The following is a 24,701-nucleotide window of genomic DNA, read 5'->3' as shown; positions in this document are numbered from 1 at the left end:
TACTGTATTTGATATAAATCCTTTATTACTTTGAAAAATACAAAAACACTAAATCAAGTTTATTGTAGAATAATGTGCAAGAAGTGTTCATCTTGTTCTGAGCCTCTTCTTTGGTCTCTGGGTTTCATCTGGTTCTGAGCGGGTCTTCTTCACGCTGCTGGTCTTCACGTCTTCATCCTGCAGGAGAGGGATCTTCTGCTGTTTGGCTGCAGCCTCCGCCCACAGACACAACTCCAGCCTGTGGGGCGTCCAGTCCTGCAGGGGGTCCGCTGAGGGGAAGAGGACAGACCACGCATCAGAGGCATAGTCGATTTATTAGGCTTTTTTGATACCAAATCGAGGGAAAAAGACTCTGAGAGTGAGGAAATATACTTTAATTTAATTTTGAGCAGCAGTAAAACATGACATCTTCCACGTTTTATAGCCACTGTTAAAAAATGTGAATAAAACTGATTAAACAAGATTCAAATTTACAGTGCTGCGCAGAAAATATAATGAATAGTCTCAAATTTAATCGAATAAAAGGCAGTGGCAAAGAAGAGATATATGGCGCATTAAAGCTGCTGCTGTTTTGATCAGATAATAAGCGACTCTCTTTATAAGCTCATAGTTTTTAATTCTATAGAATCATATTTAATGTGCTTTATGGGCACTGCAGAATCCAGATGCACCCACCACCCTGTACGCGGCATCATTAACTCACCTTTGTTTAGTTTCTCAGTGCACTCAACCATTTTTCCCAGGTACAGAGCGTAATGCTTGGCTGTATATTGGATGGGCTTCAGGCCCGGGACACTCTCCATGGCTTCATCTGACATGAACGCAGCCTGTTCTGGAGCTCCTGCAGCCAACACAGCTGGAACAAAATGGACAGTCAGCCCTGAGCCAAGCTGAGGGATGCAACGATGAGAATACAAACTATTCAAACAGAGAGCAGGGAGTCCCAGCCGTGCAGAATAGGCACACTTACTGAGAGAGAAATCACTTTAGGAGGATCACACGGAGATGTTTTATCAGTGTGAATTCTCAAGCTCTTATTTGTTTGATGAAAGCAGATTGGAGACAGTGTCTGCAGAAACAGAATAGAGATGCTGTGCTAACCTGAGGCAGTGGCTGGGCCGACTCCTTTCAGGGAGCTGAGCTCTGCGATGGCTGCCTTCACGTCAGGCAGTAGGTTGAAGGCCTTTCTGGAGCATCTCTCCACGGTGTCCTCACTGTTGGAAGCCACCAGCTGCTGCAGCCTCGGCCTGAACTTCCCTCTCTGCGGAAAAGCACACAGGGCCACTCAAGGACACAGCTGAGGCTCTGTTAGCCTCTTAGTGGCTCTGCATAGCAATACGATATGTCTGAGGAATTATTTGCTGACAAACTCTTTTTGTGTTGCTGTTTCTCTTGGATTATTATGGTTATATGTCTAGATGTCACTCACAGTGAGCTTCCACTCCATCAGTCTCACCAGCTCCGGCTGAGTGACATGTTTGTCAGGGCGACTTGAAATGAGTGTTGGCAGCTCCTCTTGGTACCTGACAGCAGATACACAGAGGTCAGTCTCAGTTACCTTTAATGTAATGCTCAAAGCAAGGAACAACTTCAGAGCTGAAACTGTTAATTGATGAATCGGTTAACAGAAAAGTCAATTGCAACTATTTTGATGATTCATTTCAATCGTTTTTGAAGCAGAAATAGCTTGACAGTTTGATTACAGAACCTCAAATGAGAGGATTTCCTGCTTCCTAATCTTTAGACATTTACATACAGATGTTTGTCCTTTTTTGTCCAGTGAAAACCATGCATCTCCAGATGTACATGAAAGATGAAGTCTTCCCTTATGTATTGAGAACATGTTCTACTTCTCAAGCCAAATGCATTCTTTGAAAAGTCTCTTGGATCACTTGGAAAATGCAGAAAGGATGATTTACCACTTTTCGAGGTTCAGCAGCTTCCCAGGTTTCTTGGCTTTGGATTTAGCCCCCACTACATCCCAGTATTTCCCAAACACTCTCCTCCATGTTTCTGGTTCCTCACAGGCAAACAGAGCACTCATGGCTGCAGAGGAATCACACCATCACCTGCAAACACAGACAAACATAATCCGTTCCTACGACCTCTATTCTACATCACTGTGCCATTTATACTCAAATATAAACTATAATACCTCGTTTCAACAAATGCACCGTTCACCTTTAAAGAACAGATGAAAGCAGAACAAAAAAGAGGCGAAAACTTCATAAAACTCCCTAATGAATTGTAGCGATGTGACGATGCTTCCGTAACGAGCTACGGAATTCTCGCGAGATGACAGGGCAAAATACTACTTCCGGTGCCGCAAGCAGTGAGCAACAGTTTCAGAAGGTTTGTCCTGCTAAAATACTTTATTATTTACTTTGCATAGACCCCGTAATCCAGTTAGAAATATGATTTCGATATGTCTGTAGTTGTCCGACATAATTGTAAAACTTGAGTCGTGCGTGTTTCGTTTTTGCAAAAGTGCTCGCTAGCTAGGTTAGCCAGCTAGCATTAGCATCACATTCCTGTCATGTTTATGGTACAACACTGTGCAGGAGTTTAGCTGATTGTAGCCAACAACACACCCACTGACAAGTGAACAACTTAGAGAAACGTATGTACAATTCAACCCAATTTTAGAGGAACGTGGACCACCACTCAAGCTCAAAAACCAAGGGGTTGTAAGTGATATTAGGTCAGTGTGAATAGTAGCACATGTTACTGTGGGGAGAAGCTCTTACTTTTGGGATCCATCGTTTAGTCTTCACAGCATCATATCTTCGCCTAAGCAAAAAGCAGCTATTGATCAATTGCCAGCACGAGGTGGAAATTGATTAACACAAACCTCAGCAGAGCACTGCATTAAGCAGATGAGACAGAAGTAAACAAACAGAAGGAACATTTAACAATTAAAAACTCAAATGAAATATCACATTAAAGCAAGAAGAAGCGTTCCTAATTTCCCCAGCTCAATGTCGTCCCAGAGACATGTCTTATATCAGGAATGTCTCCTCTAGGTTCAATGTATGTTTCCCTAGGACAATATGCTGAAATCATCCACCACAATGTACGGCTGACAAAACAGTTTGGGACTTTTGACACATTTTAAATCTCCACAAAGACTGCAACTAAGGAATGTTTTCATTATATCTCAATCTGTCAATTATGTTATACATTATTACTCTAGTCTATACACTTTTAATAACAATCCCATCCCAGCTCTATTAATGTAACCTTTCTGTGAGTTACCAACATATTCAGTCTGATAAACAAACAGAGAGTGCAGGGAATATCCATATTCAAGAGGCTGACATTTAATAATTACTTTAACAATTTATTTGCGATTCTTTTTTATTTAATTAATTAGCTGAATAATATGTGCAGCTGTACTCCACTATGGCTAAATACATGTTTACCATTCAATTGTGATAGACCCAAAATATCTGTCCTCAGTATGAACCCAGATAACATCCTGCTGTCTGTCTCTCTCTCTAGTTAATTGGCTCTCATGGGAGCACATGAAGAAGACTCTGTGCTGCTGCAGAAAATAACAAGACTGGTGGTTCTTCAACAAGTAAGTTCAGGTCTATTTATTTTTACAATGGTAAACACACTTAAATTATGTTGAACTTAAATCCTCTCTTACCTTTTCACCGAGTACTGTATATATCTAAGATCCTATAGTGCCGTCTTCTGGTGGGTTTTGGAACTGCATATATACATTTTACATAGAGTGCTGTAAAAGCAAAACTATCAAATGAATTTGCAGTACTCTTGAGGCATTTTGTCACTTTTATTGTCTCTGAGCTCGAGTGTAAACACTTTTCATCTGCAGGAACATGGAGAAGATGTCACGGGTGACCACAGCCCTCGGCAGCAGTGCCATCAGTGGCCGAACGATGTTCTGCCACTTGGACGCTCCTGCCAACGCCATCAGCGTGTGCCGTGACGCCACGCAGGTGGTGGTGGCCGGCCGCAACATCTTCAAGATCTACGCCCTGGAGGAGGATCAGTTCGTGGAGAAGCTGAATCTACGCGTCGGCCGCAAACCGTCGCTCAACTTCAGCTGCGCGGATGTCATGTGGCACCAGATGGAGGAGAACCTGCTGGCCACGGCTGCCACCAATGGAGCGGTGGTCACATGGAACCTGGGGAAACCGTCCCGTAACAAGCAGGACCAGCTGTTCACGGAGCACAAACGCACCGTCAACAAGGTGTGCTTCCACCCCACAGAAGTGTACATGCTGCTGAGTGGCTCGCAGGACGGCTTCATGAAGTGCTTCGACCTGCGCAAGAAAGAGTCTGTCAGCACTTTCTCAGGTAGGATATGGTGTGATAAGCTTGAGAACATAACTATAAGGTGAAATACAAGTTCTGAATGTACTGCACTACACAATCTACATCTATACAAGTATTTGCAATGTGGTTTACTGGAAATCTTCTGAGCATTTTTCTCCTTTCTTGGGATTATGTGAAAATCAGTTGTGTTATAGCAGAAATAATATTAGACAATTATGAAACAAACTTTATTATTGTTTGTTTTCTAATGGCTTCATTTCTTTGTTGATTTATTTCCCTCCAGGTCAGTCGGAGAGTGTAAGGGACGTCCAGTTCAGCATGAAAGATTATTTCACGTTTGCTGCGTCTTTTGAGAATGGCAACGTCCAGCTGTGGGACATCCGGCGGCCGGACCGTTACGAGCGAATGTTCACCGCTCATACTGGACCCGTGTTCTGCTGCGACTGGCACCCTGATGACAGGTACAAGAAAGTGTGGCTCAAACAAACTGTGAAAATGTAAGATTTTCCGTGGAAAGGTATCTTGTTTCATTGTCATTCCTAAATGTATTTCTCTTTGTCTTTCTATTTTAGGGGATGGCTGGCCACTGGTGGCAGGGACAAGATGGTGAAAGTGTGGGACATGACGACCACTCGGGCCAAGGAGATCTACTGTGTCCAGACGATCGCCTCAGTGGCGCGGGTCAAGTGGCGGCCTGAGAAGAAGTTTCATCTAGCCACCTGCTCCATGATGGTGGATCACAACATCTACGTGTGGGACGTCCGGCGACCTTTCATTCCCTTCGCCACCTTTGAGGAACACAAAGATGTGACCACGGGCATTGTGTGGCGGCATCAACACGACCCTCACTTTCTGCTCTCTGGCTCTAAGGACAGCACACTGTACCAACACATGTTCAAGGACGCCACTCGTCCCGTGGACAAAGCCAACCCCGAGGGTCTGTGCTTCGGACTGTTCGGGGATTTGGCCTTCGCAGCCAAGGAGAGTCTGATCAGCAGCGACTCCAACAGAAAGCCGTACCCTGGGGGAGACCGTCGCTACCCCATCTTTTTCTTCAAGAAGCCCGACCGGACAGAACATTTTGCCCATGTGTCGAGCGCCCTCAGCGTCTTTGAGACAGACTTGGACAGTAACCGCATGGACTGGTTTGTGAAGACGGCACAACTCTACCTCCTCTGCGGGAAGCCTTTTGCAGAGCTCTGTGATCACAACGCCAAAGTGGCCCAGGAGCTCAAAAGACCTCAGGTCAGGCACAGGGACAAATCTGCATTCAACGCTGTAATACATTTCCTCCCTGTGTTATAAAGCAACTGTCTTTGGCATGTGTTATGAATAACCATTTATTTTACTTTTACACAAAGGTTTCCACAACTTGGACCATGTTGAGAATCATGTTCTCAGACCCAGCAAACCTCACTACCGGTCCAAACCACCCGCTCAGTAAGCTGGGCACCCTGCCTTTAATGAACAGGTAAACTATCTGTATTCCATTACAAAAACAGAAACACAAGCATCCTCTAATGCTGATGTCCGTTATACCTCCAGTTTCAACATGAAGGAAATGAACTCAGGGATGGGCACAGAGAGCAGGCTGGAGCGCAGTAAAGGGGAGAGCAGGCAGGACAACATCCACCTGGAGCCCGGGAACTCGCTCATCAGCATCAATAATGAAGGTGAGAGCGGCCGGTTAATCTCATACAGACTCATCCGTTTGTCCTCCTGTTGTTTGTATTTTATTCAAACCATTTCCCTTCAGATAATGAGGAGACGGAGGGCAGCGAGGGCCAGGCGGAGTATATGTTCGGTGATGCAGAGTTAGATGATGACGACCTTTACTCGATGGAGCACGACAACCAAACAGGTCGGTCCCGTCTCTGAGAGGTTTCTATAATCACTGACTACTCCGTCCTCAGAGTCTTCTGTCTAATATAATCCCTGCTCTTTTCCTCCCAACAGAGGAGCAGGAGTACACTCTGCCTCAGGAGGCCTTCCAGCTGCGACACGAGATCATGGACAACCCGTCGGCTCCGGAGCATCTCCAGCAGGACAAGGCCGACTCCCCGCACGTCAGCGGCAACGAGGCGGAGGTCACGTGTCTGACACCCATCGAGTCCTTCTCCCTCATCTCCATCTCCCAGCCGCTCTTCAGCCCTCACCTACCGGCCAGCTTCTTCTGCCCCATCGTGCGCGAGATGCTGAGCTACTACGCCGAGCAGGGCGACGTGCAGATGGCCGTGTCGGTGCTGATCGTCCTCGGGGAACGCATCCGTAAAGAGATCGATGACCTCACGCAGGTCAGTAATGTGTTGAGATCTTTTGTCCTAATGTATGACTGTAAATTGTAGATCCCTGACTATGTTGTGTTTCCATATCAGGAGCACTGGTACATGTCCTACATCGACCTCCTGCAGAGGTTCGAGCTGTGGAACGTGTCCAATGAGGTGATCAAGTTGAGCACGTGCAGCGCCATCACCTGTCTGAACCAGACGTCCACCACGCTGCACATCAACTGCAGCAACTGCAAGCGGCCAATGAGCAACAGGGGCTGGATCTGTGACAGGTATGTTGTTCGCACGGGTTACGTCCTGGAGTCTCCACAGGAATAACAATCATTATGGCGTTCTTAATAGGAGCTTTGTGTTAAAAAAAATACCAACAAAATGAGCACGTCATACATCATATATCCCTTCACACTGATCAAAGGATAAACAGGTTGAATTATGGTAAAATGGGAGCAAAACTATTTCAAAACATCACTTTACAGACGCGTAAGGAACTGATGTAGTTGTATGCTCTGTATTTCTCAAACATATGCATTGTCCTAATAAATAAATGGATACATTTTTCTATTATTATTTATTTTTTACATCTTTATTGAAAAAGGATGATGATTAATAAATATATTAATCTCAAAATGAGAAAAGAGAAAATATATTCACAGTAACCCAGTGTTGGTAATTGTTTAATCGTACATTTTGTGTGCATAGTATTCCTTTAAGTTCCCCCCTGTACACTACACTGAGTATTCATTTAAATCTGACACAACCCCCGCTCTGACTGATGCCCTGCGTGTCTCCTCCAGGTGCCACCAGTGTGCCAGTGTGTGTGCGGTGTGCCACCACGTGGTGAAGGGACTGTTTGTGTGGTGTCAGGGCTGCAGCCACGGCGGACATCTGGAGCACATCATGAACTGGCTGAAGAGCAGCGCTCACTGCCCGGCCGGCTGCGGACACCTGTGTGAGTACACCTGAGCCCAACCGCTGTTCACACAGCTGCTGCTCCTCGGGAGTGGGAATCTATCCTCACACACACACACACACACACACACACACACACGGGACAAACGGGATGTCTTCATTGCTCCTCACGGGCCTGGAGGCTTTTGTCTGTTTGGAAAGAAGGACGATTCAAATGTGTGATAAACGTCGTCTGACGGAGGAAGAGGTTTATATGTGCTCTCCTGGAAAGCCATTCAAACAAATTCAGATTTGAATTTGAGCCATTTGTATATAAACTGATGTTACAATAGATGTTCAGAGAATATAACAATATTTTTTGTTAAACACACTTGCTGCATTTTACATAGTTTTTAAACCCTTCAGTAAAATCCTGAAGGCTGTACAGGAAGATTTGACTGTTCATATTAAGTGGATTGTTAATGTTTGTACATATGCTATATCTTATTTTGAAGGACTGTAGATAAAGAATTAATTTATATGGGAAATAGCTCTCTATTCAAACAATACAATAAAGCAATACACTTGAAGTTGTTGTGGACCAGTGCTCTCTGTTTGTATTTAAAAGATAATAGATTACATGAACATTTCTGAGGTTTTGAAGTGGGATTATTATTGTGTAAAATCACACTAATGCACAATCTGAGGGGTGAAGGAGAGCGCTTAGGTAACAGCTTCAGTTCTCTGTTGGAAAGGGCTGTGTGAGGGCAAGCGAGGTGGAACAAATCAAGTGTACACGGAGTGGCTAAAATACACGTGGCTGCTGCATTACATGGCTTTGCTTCGTGATGGTACTCTTATATTTATTCTAAACTAAAGCCAAGCTACAATTCAATATCAAATAACAGTTGGTGTACAACAGGATGTTTAATTGTGTTAAATAAATTCTGCTAATAGTTATTAATGATATGTTACCTTTTAAAATCATGTCTCTTTTTGAAGGGGTCCTATTCTGCTCATTTCTGGTTCATACTTATATTTTGCTCCTCTACTGGGACATGTCTTTAATGTTCAAATAGCTCTTTATTTCTCTCATACTTCCTCTGCTGCAGCCCCTCTTTTCACCCTCTGTCTGAAACCAGAGCTCAGTCTGCTCTGATTGGTTAGCTGGTCGGCTCTGTTGTGATTGGTCAACCACTTATAGATGTGCCGGCCCTTAGCCTATCATGTGATGGAGCGCTGGCCAATAGAAGCACAAGCGTTACATAGTGATGTCACTTGTCCAATTTGAAACAGCTGAATTATCCCTTAACTTCCCCTCAGTGTAAAGGTAGCTTTCATCAGTCATTATAAACTGAGTCCAGGTCAGTTTAACTTCCACTGATCTTAATATACAGTTCAGCTGCACAGGGCCTCTCCTCTTCTCCCTCTCTCAGATCAGTTTCAGTGGAGCACTCACACCTCAGTGAGAGGAAATACTCATTCAATTTCCCCAGCCACACTTTTGTCTTTTGGGCCAGAAATCCCAACTGGCAACCCGCCAACGTCTCTAGCCTGCAGTCCAGCGGCTCCACACAATGTGTGCCGCTCAGTGGGCAGCCTGTCTTCGTTAGCACAGCTCTCCAGCACTGAGACACACAACAGATAAGTGTGGAAACCAGCAGAGACGACTTCTGTCCGGATAACCTCCGAGCAGCTTCACTGTCAGAGTTGCAGCCCAGCACCGTGGAGCCTGAAGGCTTCATGATGGAGGATTTCACTCACCAGCAGCCGTTAAATAAGGAGTTTAATTTAAGTAAAAGCAGTAATACCACAGTGTGGAAATAGTCTGTTACCATAACACATCAAATATGTAATGGTACCCAAACTAAAATAAGTCATCATATAATAATATATACAATCTAATTGGATTATAATGAGTAAAACATTGTGTTCATTATTTTTATTTTGCAGCTTGTAAAGGTGGAGCTAACCAACAGGTATCTTAATCTATAATAATACCTCATAGTTCATTAGATCCTTCATTTGTTAACTATTTAAACTTGGTAATAACTGGTTACTAATATGGTCAAATTGAAAGGAGTTAAAAGGCCTCCAAATTGTTGTGGGCTAGAAAAATAATGTAGCATGAACAGAAATACTCTAATAAAGTTAAAGTACTTCAGAATTGAACTGAAGCGCAGCACTTGAGTAAATGTTACTTTACTCCACTGCAATCTAGTCTAGACTCTCAGGAGTAAATCATCCATGAGAGGAATATTGTATCAGTCCACTTAGTGTCGAAACTGATTGATTGTTTTATTTATGTTACTCTCTGGACGCTGCTCAGCACCCAGAGTATCCGTCGCCCTTATTTACGACATCTTAACATATCACCTTTACAGTCATTTCTCTTAGTCCACCATCTTTCCCTTTTAATAAATGCACAGTTGTCCTGTCCACCATGAGAGCCAGAGCAGTGATGTAGGAGGGGGGTGGGGGCGCAGTCTGAGCTCATTCTAAACCTGCAGGCTTCAGGCTGCTGTTTCTGGATCAGCTGCTGAAGATCAACTCAGCCAAAACCCACATCTTGCCAAGCTTGTTACGAGAGCAACAACTGTCATCACATCGATTTACCGCCAGGGCCCCGGGCATTTCCAGATGTACCTCAATGTGAGGAAATCCCAGCAGTCAGGAAGGGGAATCCCTGACCCACGAGGCTTCGTCTGAACTAATGCAATGCTGACGACATCGATAGAGTCGGATAACTCTGAGAAACTCGATTAGATTAGAGAGTATAAAGTCCAAGAGGGAAGCCAAGGCAATATTTTGTAAATGACCCAATATATTCCACATTTCTGCTGAAGATAATACAGAGCTCAACAAGAACTATAAATCACATTTTTATCAAAACTAGAGTCTGAAATATTAAAAATGCACAAATATAATGCATTGTGAAAGGAAGTCTGCACCACAAATCAGCACAAAGTCAAAAATAATGCTTTGGTTTCCAGCTGTTTGTCAACAAATGTTACACTTGAACAGGATTCCTGGATATGCAGACTAAATAATTAAATCTGGTTTCTTCAGCATGAGTGAAACCGCCCCTAACATGTTGTCATAATGCATCTGTACTTACATTTTACACCCTAAGTCACCTTGGAAATCTTTCATATATGGATCTCTTCTTCTTCTCTACTGTTCAATCATTTTGATGTGTGCGCAACCGCTTATTTCTTCCCCTTCCTCTTCTCTAAATTCTCCTCTTTGGGACTTTTAATACATTTGCAGACATTCTCTTTAAGCTGGTAAGACATCCTCACATTTGTTAAGGGTTTTTCGCCGTCTGATTTAATCTGATTACACCCCAATAAGCCTTTACATTTAATAAAATAACATCTGTTGCATATCTACATTAAAAACAAAAAGGGTAAATAAAGTGTCCATCCTTTTACGTTCAGGCAACACGGTTTTATTTCAGGTCAAAAACAATCAACAACATCTGGACTGTTAAATGTTTGGCAGAATTTCATGGTGAGACAGATCCCACTGAATAAACCTCTTTATTGTTTTGATGTAAATGATAGGTTTCATTTTAACATTCAGCAGAACAATATAATGGGGGCACCGTTCCCTACATTGCTCCCCGGGCGGCGTACATATGGCAGCCCACTGCTCCTAACACTAGGCTGGGTCAGGTGCAGAATTCTCGAATTTCCCCACGGGGATTAATAAAAGTTCATCTTGGTTTCTTTAATCCATTCATTTTAAACCACTTTTTCTAACTTTGACTACATTAAAGAAGTGTACCCCTTCGGCTTGTGGCATGAGCACAATTTAACCACATTTCATATCAGAGGAGAGTTCATTTTTTAGGAACATTTCACAGTATTACAACCTCTGATCCGCGACCAGTCTCTTTCTGTTAGCGTTTCCTCAACTGCTGGAGTCATGAACGGCCCAGGCGAGGGTCCGCGTCCTGTTTGTCTTCTCCCTGCAGGAGCTGCCGTCACACCTGGCGAGCTCTGGTCCTTCAGCCAATCCCGGAGGAGCAGCAGGTCAGCTGATTCTCTCTCCGAGCCGCTCTGGTCCGGCCTCGTCTTCGGCCTTCTCTCATTTCAGTGAGATTGTTCAGGGTGGTGAGATCACCCTCCGTCAAATATTGGCAAAAAGCCTCTGCAAATGTGAAACGACAGTTCTCTTCCCTGCTGTAGAGCTCCTCCAGCACTTTCATATAATGACATGTTGTAGTGACTCACCGGTTTAAGGTTAAGGACGCTCCCAGCTGTCTGAGACTTTTTCGGGGGCACTCAGTCTCCTCAGACTCTGCAGCACAGTTTGCAGAGTCCCCGCTGTGATGGTGAGACGAGCATTAGACGACATAAAGGATGACACAAAACCAAAAAGGCTCACTTAGCTTTACACCACCTTACCCAGTTCTTCTTCATGGGAATCCAGCTTCTTCAGTAGCTCTGCCGCATGGGAGCGGGTCAGGCCCTCTCCGGCTGCCACGAGAAGTCAAATCATTTATTTAATAAATCACAGGAGTTTTGAATTCTTTTGTACCAATTAATAAATGTCAATTTTGGAGCTGTTCCTTTGTGGGCAGAGGAGAAGCATTGACTGCGATGAAAATGTTTGAACGTTGTCTATCTATAACGTTGTAATCTATTTCCAATAAATAATAACATTTGGACTTCACAACAATCTCAAATTCAATAAAAAGCATAAGACAAAACATTCCAATGTTTATCTGCAACTGTGCAAAACACTGGTTAAAAAAGCCTTTGAAAGTATAGACTTTGAATTTCTGAACTGAAGCTTCAAACTATTCGCTACAGCCCTCAGAGGAGTCTGCCGTGAACTCACCTTTAACCCCATTGTCACCTTTAGTTGTATCTTCCACGCCGCTATGGGAGCTGCTTTTCCCGTCAGTAGTGATGCAGGACAGCAGTTCAGCGCTGCAGGCCCGGGACTTGGCCAGCGTGGCGTTCATCTCCTGAGTGAGCCGGTGGTTCTCCACTAGCTCAGCGTGGACCCGCCTCCACGCCATCTTGTCCTCCATCAGACATCCCTCCATCACCGTACGCAGCTCCTTCTCCTGGGACACCTGGCTCTGCAGGCTCTCCGCCTCCTCACAGTGCTACACAGGGACAGAGTGAGGTTAATATTTGATACTTTTGTGCAGAATCTACAGAGAGTTATCTTTGTAGTTACCTTGTGGAGCTGGATGGCCATTTCCTGCATCTCCGCTTCCAGCTTGTCGGCGTACGCTTGTTCCAGAGCGTCGCCAGGGGGGCGAGTGCTGCTGTGCCACCGCGCTATAGCCGAGGCCATCCGTCGCTTCGGTCCGAACAGTCTGCAGAGCAAAGGATGAGTCAGCATTTTATACCATGAGAAAACAAATCTCTGTATGTGCAGGAGGAACTGAGAAAGAGCCTCTTACGTGATCCCTATTTCTTTGAGATCATTTTCAGTCAGCGTGAGAAATATCCGCAGGTCGATGTCCTGCTCCTCGAGCACGGGGAGATACTTAGAGAAACCGATTTGTTCCAGGAACTCTGCCAGATCCTACAGGAAGAGCGGATGTTAGCGTAAACTGGCTATTAATCTCACACCAGGGCTATTATTGTAGACTAAAGCTAATGTACGGCATTACTGATCATATTACAGACAGATCAGACCATGAGCACATGCCTTTGGACCGGTGTAGGAGGGAGGGAGAACGACCTGTGACAGCATCCCACTGTTCCCTGAATCGTTGCCGCCATGGCGACTCTTGCCTTTTGAGTGATGGCCCTTATTCATTCTGCGGGAGATGCTCTTCTTGCACGAGTCAGAGTCCTGGTGGAGAGGAAGAGACAGGGGGTCACGGGGAGATGTCTAAATAAAATGTGGTGTTTGATTCTGAAACAGCGGCTCTCCTTCACCTCGTTACTCTCCACCGAGCCCTCCCAGCTGAGGCCGATGACGTGAGGCAGACCCTCGCTGCTGCTGCTGCTCTTCATGGTGGGCATGTCGTTGTCTAAGAATGGACTGTCATCTGTGGCGGGATCAGGAAATATTTCATTACTTTTGGCTGAGGACGTTACTTAAAAGAATACTGGTCACATACTTCAGATTTTACAGTCATTTTCTGGATTTGAATAGACCGTTCAAGCTCTTCTATAACTTGTTTTGAACATTTAATCCATAAAACTGACAATTTATCAGAATTCTCATTGTTTAAATATGTTACGAAAGCAAAAATCGTCAGCTCTTCAATATCATCATATAGACAAAGGGATAGGGTGAAAAATATTGTGATTTTCTCCATCACGCCCAGCCCTATTTCAGATGTCACATACGCCGGCAGTCCTCTCACCTCTGCTGCTGTTGCTCTGGCCGTCCAGCTCGTTGATGGGCGAGGTCACGTCGCGGTAACAGATGCCGTCGCTCTGTTCGCCGATATCACGAAACGCCATGTAGCCGGGCGCTGCTGCAGGAGGCTCTGTGGGGAGAAGAGCAGAAATAAATGTCTTCTTCTTGCTACTGCTACTCCCACTTATAGTATAGTTTTGAGTGACAGCATGCTGAGAGCGACAGATTTTTATACAGAAAGAAACCAACTGCCTTATTGCAGAGACATTCCTGTAATAATTCCTGTGATGAAACTCACTATTCAGAGTTTTCCCGCCCTGTATAATCGTAAAAAGCTGCATTATTTTAATATGTGACCAGTATGGATACAGGATATCTTATGTGACACTACCACACAGTTTGCTGGAGCCTCCTACTCGGAACTTGTCGATGGCCTTGGGTCCGTCATGGATGCTAACGCCTTTAGATCGGTTTCGACTCGGCCTGATCCGCGGCGGGGCGCTGTCCGAGTCCTCAGAGGAGCTCAGGTCTTCAAAATGTCCTTAACAAGTTGGATAGAACAGAAAAAATCAATAATGGAATAAAATACATAGAAAGGATGTGTTGTAAAATCTATTTAAAGTACCTGGTTTGATCCGTGGAGAGCGCGAGTCGATGAGGCTGACGATCTTGGTGTAGCCGTACAGCATGGCGAGGGCGCGGGCAGTCTCTCCTTTAGAGTTGCGTTCATCTATTTTAACTTTCTGTGAACAATTCAGAGAAAGTCAAGATCGTAAGGCATTATCTTCTTTGTGAAATGTCATCGCCCACGGTCAGTACCATGCAAACTACTCACATGATCGAGCAGGTACTGAACAATGATTTCATGTCCAGAAGCAGCAGCCTCCATCAGGGTGGTGAAACCAGAGAGTGGCTCCCTGTGAAGGATATAAGGTCATAAAAAGCTATCTGAATGGTATGTTTCAGTCAGAGTGGGATACATAAAGCCATTTACTTGACATTGGCGTCAGCGTTGTTATCCAGCAGGAAGCGGACCATCTGCTGGTGGCCGGTGCTGGTGCAGTGGAACAGAGCAGTCCAGCCTCGAGCGTCCTTCAGCTCCAACTCAGCGCCTTGCTTTTTTGGGTAAGAAACACAAAATGTCTTTCAAACTCAAAAAAAGCAAGTGTAAAAACATAAAAATCAGGGAAAAGTTAAAAACGTTCTTCAGTAAGCATGACATCTAAGCTAAGAGATGCTTCAACTTTGGCTTTTGTTACCAGATTTGAAAAATATACAAAAAGAGCTTCTTAGACAACATTGCACGGCATGAACTGACTTATTACCTGGAGCAGAAAGTATGCGATACTCTCATTCCCACAGCTCGCTGCTAGCATCAGGGGGGTCAGTCCTTTGGCAGTGGTAGCATTAACATTCACACCGGCTTCCAGCAGGAGATTTGCGATGTTGTCATGGCCGATGTAAGCCGCATACATCAGTGGGGTCCACCCTCCAAAGTTCTTACCATTCAGGTCCACCTCACGTCTGAAAATAATTGTAGTTTAAATATACAAAGTGAAATGGGCCTGAGGATGAATCTTATCTAGTGATATTCTTATTGAAGAACCCACTTTTTGATGCACCCTGCCACCACGTCGTACTGGCCGATGGAGCAGGCGGTGTGGAGGTCCAGAGGGACGTCCAGCTCCTCGGGCGAACCAGGAAGTCACCGAGCCACATGGAGAGGCTGGCACCCAGCTGCTCCGATTCACTGGCTTCATCACTTAACTCAGACATTTTCTACCTCCACCCTCCACACAGCTAAAAAACAAGATTTATAATAAATACACAAATAGTCCTTACCATTTCAGATTTCATTCCCCTAAGTTCCTCTTCTAAAAACGTGCATTTAAATCCAAATTTTGTCCCAGGATATTCCAATTAGACATCCTAGATTTCCTATCGCAGTCTTGTATTTTAGGAGGTATTTGTCACATTCCTCCCTCTTTTCCATAAAGCCCCATCTTGCTTAAAGTGTTTCCCCATATAGATGAACTATTTACAAACATTAACCTCTTTCATTTTAACATCAAATAAAGTAGCAGTCCCCTGAGGTGTTGCATACTCTGCAGCAGTGTTTTTCAACCAAACAGAAACTGCCACTCTGTTTATTGACCATGCTCTTTACCATAGTGACCATTGTTCTCCTGTATCTGTTTTGCTGCTACTAAGCCATCAATCACATTCTCAAATTCAGTGTATTAGCCTCTTATTTACCATCACTTTACACACGGATGGTGTCAATGCAACAGACAAAGATTGCTTCCTTACTGACCTCTTTCCAATGCTTCCCTATGTTAATAAATGTCCTTCAAACCCACTGTGATTCTTCCTTCTTTCTAAAGTATTATTATATTAAACGAAAGCAACTCCTTCTATCGTTATACATAAAAGTTTTAACATGATGTAACATATTTCATCTTTCCCTGGCACAGTTTTCCTTCAGTTTTCCCCATATCCTCCTTATTTTAACCTCCCATGACAAAAGGGACACTTTGGTCATCCTCTACTTTTCCTTTTACCTTCCAATGGTTCTCTTTAGTTAGCTCAGCGTTAGCTTCACCGTTAGCCCTGTGTGAACTTTTCCCTGCCACACACCTACCTAATAAACTACAGATAACACGAGATAACTAAACGACACACTACATAAAATAAATATTTACCAATATAAGTGAATGTCAAGAGTTAAAACTTACAATCAGCAGGAAATTTAGAGTAGGTTTGTTTTTTCTCAGAGGTGAAACTTTTTTGTTTGGTGTGTCACACTCAAGTGCGTTCGTGTTGAAACAATGCCCCGCCCTTTCCTGTGCGAAAGATACTGCCGAACTTTTTTCACAGCATAAATACGACTTAAATACTTAGTGACTTTTTAAAAAACGAATCGTTATCTGTCCTATATGTTTTATTAAATATATAAAAAGTAAGTTGATGTGGAAGGCTCATTTTGTTGACTGGTTCCAGGAGACTTCTGTCATGTATTTTGGACTTGTCTACACTGTATTTTTTGGAAGATGTCTGTACATTTCTTTCCCATTATATAGACACTGAATATTCCATTTGCTATGATAATGCATTGTTTAGCTGTTGAACCCACTCTTCTTCCCACGAAAAATTAATTCTGAATCATCAATTTCAATTACATATCCAAATTTCATCCATAACTCTACATTAACCAAGCATAATCCATCCTTTTACATTTTTGAAAACTAAATAAATGGAAACTCCAACACATACATAACAAAAATACTTTAATTAGATTCATGTATATGTGGTGTGATTATTTTCCCCCCATGATCTCCAATACAACTCCCAGTCACAGTTCATCATCATGTATGGTGAGACGTGTATTCGGGGTAGAAATCAGAGAAAATTGAAGCGAAACTCCTCCTTTGATGGAGTAAAAACAAAAGTCTCCTCCTGCGTCTGTGCTTTCAGGTCTTTATCTTGGGCTTCAGTTTGTGTCAGGTTATCCTCTATGGCAGGTGTCTGGCTCTTCACGTCAGCTCTCCGGTGGAAAACAGACTTCTTTGGAGTATCTGACACAACCTTGACCTTTGCGAGCTCTGTTGGGATGGAATCAATCTGTCAATTAACAACTCTTTCACATATCATTACATTTCCTACACAGTTCATGAATATCTTTTACTTCTACAATCCACTCACCGGTCTGGATAAGTTTGTGCTGCTTGCTCTTCTCCTCGTCCATTTTTTTCCTGTAATCTCCGGTCATGGCTCTCATCACCTGCCTCTTCTTGGCCAGAGGAGCTTTGGAGCTTCGCAGAGTCTTGAGGGCACGAGAGGTTTCCTCCTCTGCGGGGCGAAAATATGTTATTTACATGTGGGCTGTATCTAGATACACTATATTTATGCATTTACCTCCTTTTGTAGTGACGTTATCAAGTTGATCTAACTGTTGTTGGTCTGGAAAGGTGGTTTTTGTTGTATGTTCATATCATATCTTGGCTGCTAGTTCACTTTTATTGTGCTGCCACTTACTCCTATTTCATGGTTGTGTACATATTTTAATGTATAACATCTGTGTTTGCCTCAATTATTTAATGTTGGCCTAATTGTATTATTTTTGCTTTTCCTCTGCACTGTCCCTTTGCTGCTGTATCACTGTAATTTCCCCTCTGTGGGTTGTAAAAAGAATTTCTGAAGAACTATCTGCCTAATTATTGCCTTTTATTCATATTTTTATGTTCATTCTAAGTCTATTTTTCCCTTATTGTGAAGATAACTTTGCTGCACTGTTTGTATCGAAGGTGCTAACCAAGTTAGATAAGTATATTGTATACCTGTGTACCTCAACACATGGTCTGAGAAGTCATATTTTGTGTGACCAGGTGAGATGATATGGAAGGTAAACAACTTACTCTGTTTGGGTGTGCCTTTCTGGGTCCCCATTCCCGACTCCAGCTGCTCGATGCACCAGTCCAGCTGCCTGTTCAGCTGCGCCTCCGCACTCTGAAACACATAGTAATATTAAATCCACAGATCTACGGGGACCCACCATGATCACCTGGAAGGAAATCATTTCATACTGACCAGCGCTGTTTCCTTTCCTCCTTCACTCCCTTCAGCTGAACTCTGTGTCTGCTGTGCCTCGCTGCTTTCTGCTGGGTTTTTCTTTCCAGATTTATTTTTCTTCTTCTTCTTCTTTGCTTCTGATTGCTCAACCGGAGAGTTGACCTCCTGCAACAGGGGAGGCTTTTCCTCTTCTACACACTGCTGGCCGCCTGTAGAGGAAGTGGTCTCTGTTGTGTCCATGTTTTCTACAGGAGGAACTTGAAAGTTGAAGGTAAATGCAGAGTTCTGTCCTGTGAATGATACCGGGTTTGCTGCGGGTTCAGTCCCGCCTGAGGGAGATGTTTTCTCCTGAAGTGCAGGAGAGCTGTCACAAAGGAAGTCAAATTTAAAGGTGTTGTCACTTTGAGGCCAGCGGGTCTTCTCAGCTCTGTAGTCAACTGGAGCGGAGCTGCTTGCCTTTGGTTCAATATCTGTTGAATGAATAAACAAACATTAAGATGATTTACCTCTGAGAAAATGACTTTGTGTTGCATTAATTATATGAAACAAATAGAACGTAAGGCATAATTGATGATAAACTTTAAAGCCCACAACTGAATCAAGTTCATTTCAATAAATCAAATTGGGGACACAATTGATAAAACAATTTTGTGAAATTAATTGAATTATAATACAGAATTTGTTTACCAACAATAAATATGGAAAAACAGAATTAAGAAATGTATTTAAAAATAAATAAACTGCACACATTATTATTATTATTATTAGTAGTAGTAGTAGTAGTAGTAGTAGTAGTAGTAGTAGTAGTATCATTATATCAACAGTTGATAATAATTCTGAAATATCGGATCTATTGTTAGGTTTGTTGAACTGCAAGAATGCTATATTCAAGAATATCAATTAAAATGTAAGACATTAATAAGTACATTGCACAGATGTATTTTTTGCACAACCTTATTGTGCTGGAATCACAGAAGGAACACACATGCCTTTACAGGAAGGATCTTAGATGCAATTCATGCTGTCTGGGGTTTGTAAGGTTTAATGTACCCATAAACAGCAGCCTCTGCTCGGTCATGATGATTCTCTGAGTCGCAGGTTTTCAGCTGAAAGTCGTCGGAAATATTTACCTCGACGTTTCAGGGATAAACAAAACTCAACGGAACAGGATCAGGTTTTTAGAAAACATTTGTAAAAGACTGCTATTTCTTTTCCGTAATATCATTTCATGTCCATAAACTTACCAGCGGTGTGATTCAATAATCGGTCCGTCTGGGAATCTTTCCCCAGCGCGAAGGGTTCCGCTTGCTGGTGTTCTCCTGATCCAGTAGTGAGTGAATTAAGAAAAAACACACATTTGAATAAACGCAAACATAAAGATACAGATTTTACAGACACGTGATGTATTTTATAAATAAAAAAATTATAAAGACAAGGAGGTTTTGGTAAATGATGATAACATTCTCAAAAAGGCTTCATTTCTAGCTTTTCTAACTTTTAAAGCCATATATATAAACAAACAGGTGGAAGCCATATAAAAATGAAAAAATATATAAATAAAACACATTTTTAAGCAAGCAAAAGCTGTATCGAGTGTGTGGTGAAATATAACTAGTGTCATGCGATACAATCAAGCAAGCTGAATGTCACCGCCTGCCACTGACCACACCAATCATTGCTGCTAAAAATAATTACACTAAATACACATGACATTACAAATATGTTGTAGGGAAGCTGGGTTCTGTTTTGCTCCATTTAAAAGAAAGAAAGGCATTTCAGCTTCATGATTTCCCTTCTTTGAGGGAACATTTAATGAGTCCTGTGGATGTAAAACCAAAAGCTCATTCAATAACTAACTAGGGCTTGGAAGAAACATGTTCGAGTTCATGAATATTATTATAATGAACGTTAAAAATAAACATGTCGAGCGTTAAAACCATAGGTTGAGAACTCCATTTATAAAATGTCACTTGTTCAAATCATGTCCAAATGTTTCAATTCATACGGATCAATGGCACAAGCACTGATCCTTCCTCTTTTTTCTTTGCCTCTCATTGGCGGTTGGCAACAGACTTTCATTTTCCACCAATGAAATGTCTTTATGGGTTTGAGTGACAACCAATCCCATTGATTCAGAGGCAGGACTCTAATCGTGCTCATCTCACAGTATAAATAGCACCGGCTACTCCTTTCAATCTGTAGACGAGCGACGCCTAAAGACGACGTAGGAGTTCCCGGGAAAATAAACAAAAAAGGTAATGTGGAAGCGGCAACTACTTCTATTGTTTTTCAGCTACGTTACGACCTTATTGTTATACCTTGTAAGCTGCGTTTTTATTCCCATGTTGTTTAGATCTGTTAAAAATACAATTTGAGTAACGCTAATCTTCAGTCACTTCACAACAAAACAGCGCGCGCCATAGCCAGACTGCTAAACCCTAGCTACATTTGATGTACTTTATAAAAATCTGATTCATTAAGAACAGTATTTTAACAATGTAACAGAGGTTCAATTGAGTTATTATTTATCAAAATGGTTTAGATGGCTGCCGGTGTTTTCAGTATTGATGTTAAGCTACTGGAAGCTAGCTGGCGCCATTTTGCAACGGTCGAGGCTAGCTTTAAGTCTGATAGCTAAGGACAGCAAAGAAACGTGTGTCGGTCCCGAAGCTTAATGGCGCGGCTTTAGAGAGGCTTGTTTTGTATAATTAAAACCCTCGGTCTCCCGGTTACACGACATCTGCATAAAGACTGGTCCCCAGACGAATGGGTTGCCGCTAAAAAAGACGTGTATTGTTGGCCAGCAGTAATTTCCACCAAGGGTTACAACTGAAATCTCGCCATAGTAGTGTTAATGTTCGAATTAGGATGTAGGTCATAGTCGACTGTTAATGGTGAAGCTGCTGCAGTGTAGCTTTGAATTCACCAGGGTAGTAATTAGGACTGGTAAATGATGAAAGTGAGCCCCACAACATTACTTTATGAAATCTAAATGGCCTTTGGCATCATTTTTGGTTTATTTTCAGACCTGCAGGTGAATAATGGCTCGTACCAAGCAGACCGCTCGTAAATCCACTGGAGGAAAGGCGCCTAGGAAGCAGCTGGCCACCAAAGCTGCCAGGAAAAGCGCGCCATCCACCGGCGGAGTGAAGAAGCCCCACAGATACAGGTATACATGCTCACCAGTGCACAGATTTCTGACATAAAGGATACTTGTATTCTATTCAAGACTAAAATGATTTGCAATGTCATACAAAAGCTTTTATTTCTGTTCTGTGGGTTTTCTTGACAAATGTATAATTTTGATTAATTGTTATTGTAGGCCTGGAACCGTGGCCCTGCGTGAGATCCGTAGGTACCAGAAGTCCACCGAGCTGCTCATCAGGAAGCTGCCTTTCCAGCGTCTTGTGAGGGAAATCGCTCAGGATTTCAAGACAGATCTGCGTTTCCAGAGTGCAGCTATTGGTGCCCTGCAGGTGAGATGGAGTTTGATCTTAATAAACCTTGGGTTGCCTATTTTATTTAGAAATCTTCTTCTAGGCCATTTGATTAAACATATCTTATCCTTTCTTCTCCCCATGTAGGAAGCCAGTGAGGCCTACTTGGTCGGACTCTTTGAGGACACTAACCTGTGCGCCATTCACGCAAAGAGGGTCACCATCATGCCCAAGGACATTCAGCTGGCCAGGCGAATTAGAGGAGAGCGTGCATAAATGATTCGTGTATTTTATCTTTTTAGTGGGGGGGTGGGTTGGGATCGACTGGGTTTTGTTTTGTAAATCTTGGAACTATTACCAGCATGTGTACCATAAGTTGTCATTTGTAGTTTCAGGCACGTTTTTCCTTTTTGTACTCTTCATTTCCCTCTACCTTATCAACTAATTCCCTGTAGAATAGAGCTTCATATCTGTAATATGCTGATCAACAAAATATTCCACTGCCTTTCTCAGGTTTACTCTCTTATTTTAGAATCTCTACCCTTTTACTCCTTTGTTTGCATGTCATGGGGTTTCTTGTTGTGCTGTAAATAAACTTTCCGCTACCTCAAACTGTCTTGAATTGCTTTTTTCTTAATGTTTATTTATGCAGGTTATTGTGCATAATATTTAATTCAAGGTGCTGTAATTGAGCATCTGAGGTGTATGTACTGGGGCTTGGTCCCAAAGTGGAGGCCTTGCGTTTGAATCTAGCCTGGGACTGTTGGCTTCATATCTTCCCCTGTCTCTCAAATAAAAGCACGTTATATAAAGCGGAGGATTATAAATCAAGACACTTCAATGGGTGCATTAATGCATGCAAAATTCAACAAGATAAAGAGCTTCATCTTGCAAGAGTTTGCTGTAATGTGTTGTAGAAGGACCATTGCTATAGGAAGACAAAACAAAGCTGTGTAGCTTGAATCACATTTAATCCACATTGAACTGAAAGCTTAAAAGGCAAAACATGGTCAACAACAATACATCAGTTTCTGTAGCATTGGACGGCTTCCCTGCTACAAAGTCGGGTATTATCGGCGCAATAACTTGCTGCCACAGTCTGAAATACAGTCAATAAATATAGATATATACACCTTAAGTCCCACATTTGTTGAAATGATTTATTCTTTCTCTTCGTCTGAAAGCGTGTTGGGTAAATGCTCATGCAGCGGAGTGTCCAGGTTTAGACCACTGTCCCTCAGTATAGCCCACAGCAGCAGGCCGGTGAACACCAGGCTGACAGGGAGGACCTTCTTCCAGGAGCGCTCCTGGTTGGACCCCAGGGAGCGTTTGACTTTCCAAGTCCTGTGACTGGCTTTACTGGTGGAGAACTTGATGGGCTCACTGTCCACCTCTTCCTCGCCATCTGTGGAGTTAGCCGACCTCTGAGAGCTCAGAGCGAGGGACTGCATGCTGTTCATTTTGCTGAGAAAGAATAGAAAAATCAGTTAGGAAAATCGAGTAACTTACTACCTTTACAAGTGCTGTACTAAAGTATAATTATAACATAACTGTACTTCATACTTTTATAAATCAAACTTCCCAATAATGCACATTTAAAAAGGTTAAACTGATTTTGATTAAGGATCAAAAACTTTGGATACAATATATATAGAGGTTTTTTTCCATCAGTTTCAAAATGTGGTATCAGTAAGGCTCTCACAGTTTGTATGTTATTGTCACCTTCATTTTTATTTGTGCCTCTTATTGTGGACAGGGATGTACATAGTGATGGTGCCCTCTGTGGACAAACTATGCAGCTCTCCCATTGAGAGTACATTATTATTACAAATCCTGGCAGCACCCATGAATATGTTATCCGATCCAAGTGATTTAACCTTGGATATTAACACCCCTGATGTAATGTATCTTAACTAAACACTTCTATAAGTACACAGAGACTCAGTAGGTCCTGGTACACTAAAATCAACTTTGAGAATTGATCATACTATCTTTTTGCTGGTAACAGTAATCGTTATATAGTGGCAGCTTGTCAGAAACCTAATATTAAATGAATACTGTAATGTTTTTATAGCTAGTGAGGAATTTATATAAGTTAATATCAGGACAGGACACAGTATGGAGAGGGTTAACCAAATAGTGAGGCTTAAACTAAAAAGAGAGAGAGCTTTACAAAGCAGAATATCAACATGGGTTTGCATCTTCTGGTAAGCAGATATCATAATGTGGAACTCCAATAGGCTACAGCTTCCAAAATGATGTAACCATGCAGAAATATACTGGCTATGACAATATATCATAAATATCATACCATATGTTGTTCACGGAATAAGGTGGATCATGTCTTACAGTTAAAACCTTGTTATTGAATCACGACCCTCTGACAGAGTCAACGTGGGTCATATAAGCGGATTTATTAACAGGTTACTCACCCGACGGTCGGTGTCGCATTATGAACGAATTTCCCTCGAATTAAAGCCACGCGTGTAAGGCTGGAGAAAACCCGTCTTGTTGTTGTGTACATCTCGGAGACCTTGTTGTTTTAGGACACACGGAGTGAGGTCAAATATTCTGAAGTTGTTCTTACCAAATGCACCTTAGTTAGGTCATGTAACACAACATTGTGCAGCATTGAATGGTGTCCGGTGTCGCTGTTGGTTTGGAACGTTCCGCTATAATGTGTCTAACGTTTCGAGCTACGACTGAAGCCCTAATTATTTGAATCAGCTTGTAATTAATCTTGAAATAAAAATCTTTAATTGATATATAATAATGATATACATATTTAATAAATAGAATTCTAATCCTCACTACCAGCTGCGTTTATGTTTTCGCCTCATTGTAACAAAACTGCTTTTAATTGTCTGTTTGCTAC

General features: G+C 42.5%; 6 protein-coding genes across 8 annotated transcripts; 2 read left to right on the top strand and 4 right to left on the bottom strand.

Annotated features, from left to right (window-relative positions):
* zgc:112496 (uncharacterized protein LOC541336 homolog) lies at positions 1-2,318 on the bottom strand. 2 transcript variants are annotated; one of them, XM_063894125.1, is made up of 6 exons: positions 2,182-2,318; positions 1,920-2,069; positions 1,430-1,523; positions 1,102-1,261; positions 704-856; positions 1-269 (listed from the first exon to the last, which is right to left on the bottom strand). In XM_063894125.1, the coding sequence occupies exons 2-6, from the start codon at positions 2,042-2,044 to the stop codon at positions 88-90; spliced, it is 714 nt and encodes a 237-aa protein (XP_063750195.1). In that variant the 5' UTR covers positions 2,045-2,069; positions 2,182-2,318; the 3' UTR covers positions 1-87. The 2 variants fall into 2 exon arrangements, with proteins under 2 accessions (XP_063750195.1, XP_063750194.1); XM_063894124.1 differs by having other exon boundaries at positions 2,156-2,314.
* On the top strand, positions 2,258-8,130 carry wdr24 (WD repeat domain 24). The gene is made up of 11 exons (XM_063894123.1): positions 2,258-2,352; positions 3,502-3,580; positions 3,842-4,326; positions 4,589-4,766; positions 4,878-5,550; positions 5,667-5,776; positions 5,851-5,978; positions 6,062-6,166; positions 6,262-6,599; positions 6,681-6,865; positions 7,388-8,130. The coding sequence occupies exons 3-11, from the start codon at positions 3,846-3,848 to the stop codon at positions 7,554-7,556; spliced, it is 2,367 nt and encodes a 788-aa protein (XP_063750193.1). The 5' UTR covers positions 2,258-2,352; positions 3,502-3,580; positions 3,842-3,845; the 3' UTR covers positions 7,557-8,130.
* Positions 8,131-10,909: 2,779 nt separating this feature from the next.
* On the bottom strand, positions 10,910-15,596 carry anks3 (ankyrin repeat and sterile alpha motif domain containing 3). The gene is given in 16 exon segments (XM_063892562.1): positions 10,910-11,636; positions 11,720-11,812; positions 11,894-11,965; positions 12,330-12,603; positions 12,678-12,819; positions 12,907-13,031; positions 13,158-13,304; positions 13,391-13,503; positions 13,825-13,950; positions 14,212-14,361; positions 14,446-14,563; positions 14,656-14,737; positions 14,815-14,936; positions 15,146-15,344; positions 15,431-15,516; positions 15,519-15,596. Coding segments are annotated over 15 exon segments (1,917 nt in total). The 3' UTR covers positions 10,910-11,636; positions 11,720-11,729.
* Positions 15,597-17,094: 1,498 nt separating this feature from the next.
* c10h8orf33 (chromosome 10 C8orf33 homolog) lies at positions 17,095-19,692 on the bottom strand. 2 transcript variants are annotated; one of them, XM_063893080.1, is made up of 6 exons: positions 19,634-19,692; positions 19,440-19,495; positions 18,408-18,859; positions 18,236-18,326; positions 17,523-17,669; positions 17,095-17,422 (listed from the first exon to the last, which is right to left on the bottom strand). In XM_063893080.1, the coding sequence occupies exons 2-6, from the start codon at positions 19,465-19,467 to the stop codon at positions 17,220-17,222; spliced, it is 921 nt and encodes a 306-aa protein (XP_063749150.1). In that variant the 5' UTR covers positions 19,468-19,495; positions 19,634-19,692; the 3' UTR covers positions 17,095-17,219. The 2 variants fall into 2 exon arrangements, with proteins under 2 accessions (XP_063749150.1, XP_063749149.1); XM_063893079.1 differs by having other exon boundaries at positions 19,440-19,655.
* Positions 19,693-20,496: 804 nt separating this feature from the next.
* h3f3d (H3 histone, family 3D) lies at positions 20,497-22,438 on the top strand. Its single transcript, XM_063893077.1, has 4 exons — positions 20,497-20,644; positions 21,416-21,558; positions 21,712-21,865; positions 21,974-22,438. The coding sequence occupies exons 2-4, from the start codon at positions 21,431-21,433 to the stop codon at positions 22,100-22,102; spliced, it is 411 nt and encodes a 136-aa protein (XP_063749147.1). The 5' UTR covers positions 20,497-20,644; positions 21,416-21,430; the 3' UTR covers positions 22,103-22,438.
* Positions 22,439-22,780: 342 nt separating this feature from the next.
* LOC134870719 (ubiquinol-cytochrome-c reductase complex assembly factor 4) lies at positions 22,781-24,481 on the bottom strand. Its single transcript, XM_063893078.1, has 2 exons — positions 24,259-24,481; positions 22,781-23,290 (listed from the first exon to the last, which is right to left on the bottom strand). Exons 1-2 carry the CDS (start codon positions 24,348-24,350, stop codon positions 22,987-22,989), a joined length of 396 nt encoding a protein of 131 aa, XP_063749148.1. The 5' UTR covers positions 24,351-24,481; the 3' UTR covers positions 22,781-22,986.
* Positions 24,482-24,701: the final 220 nt, after the last annotated feature.

The sequence above is a fragment of the Eleginops maclovinus genome, chromosome 10 (genome assembly GCF_036324505.1).
Source record: "Eleginops maclovinus isolate JMC-PN-2008 ecotype Puerto Natales chromosome 10, JC_Emac_rtc_rv5, whole genome shotgun sequence".
In the NCBI taxonomy this organism is placed as follows: Eukaryota; Metazoa; Chordata; class Actinopteri; order Perciformes; family Eleginopidae; genus Eleginops; species Eleginops maclovinus.
The sequence above is the reverse complement of the archived record's forward strand: the minus strand, read 5'-3'. Positions and strand labels throughout refer to the sequence as shown.

Coding starts and splice junctions, on each gene's coding strand:
- zgc:112496 (XM_063894125.1), bottom strand. CDS start 2,044: ATGAGTGCTCTGTTTGCCTGTGAGGAACCAGAAACATGGAGGAGAGTG. Junction 857..1,101: donor CGGCCCAGCCACTGCCTCAG/GTTAGCACAGCA, acceptor ATTTTGTTCCAG/CTGTGTTGGCTGCAGGAGCT. Junction 270..703: donor CACTGAGAAACTAAACAAAG/GTGAGTTAATGA, acceptor TCTTCCCCTCAG/CGGACCCCCTGCAGGACTGG.
- wdr24 (XM_063894123.1), top strand. CDS start 3,846: ATGGAGAAGATGTCACGGGTGACCACAGCCCTCGGCAGCAGTGCCATC. Junction 5,777..5,850: donor ACCCTGCCTTTAATGAACAG/GTAAACTATCTG, acceptor TTATACCTCCAG/TTTCAACATGAAGGAAATGA. Junction 6,866..7,387: donor AGGGGCTGGATCTGTGACAG/GTATGTTGTTCG, acceptor TGTCTCCTCCAG/GTGCCACCAGTGTGCCAGTG.
- c10h8orf33 (XM_063893080.1), bottom strand. CDS start 19,467: ATGACCGAGCAGAGGCTGCTGTTTATGG. Junction 18,860..19,439: donor GCAGAGGCTGCTGTTTATGG/GTACATTAAACC, acceptor TTCATTCAACAG/ATATTGAACCAAAGGCAAGC. Junction 17,670..18,235: donor GAAAGGCACACCCAAACAGA/GTAAGTTGTTTA, acceptor TTCGCCCCGCAG/AGGAGGAAACCTCTCGTGCC.
- h3f3d (XM_063893077.1), top strand. CDS start 21,431: ATGGCTCGTACCAAGCAGACCGCTCGTAAATCCACTGGAGGAAAGGCG. Junction 21,559..21,711: donor AAGAAGCCCCACAGATACAG/GTATACATGCTC, acceptor TTGTTATTGTAG/GCCTGGAACCGTGGCCCTGC. Junction 21,866..21,973: donor CAGCTATTGGTGCCCTGCAG/GTGAGATGGAGT, acceptor CTCCCCATGTAG/GAAGCCAGTGAGGCCTACTT.
- LOC134870719 (XM_063893078.1), bottom strand. CDS start 24,350: ATGTACACAACAACAAGACGGGTTTTCTCCAGCCTTACACGCGTGGCT. Junction 23,291..24,258: donor AATGCGACACCGACCGTCGG/GTGAGTAACCTG, acceptor ATTCTTTCTCAG/CAAAATGAACAGCATGCAGT.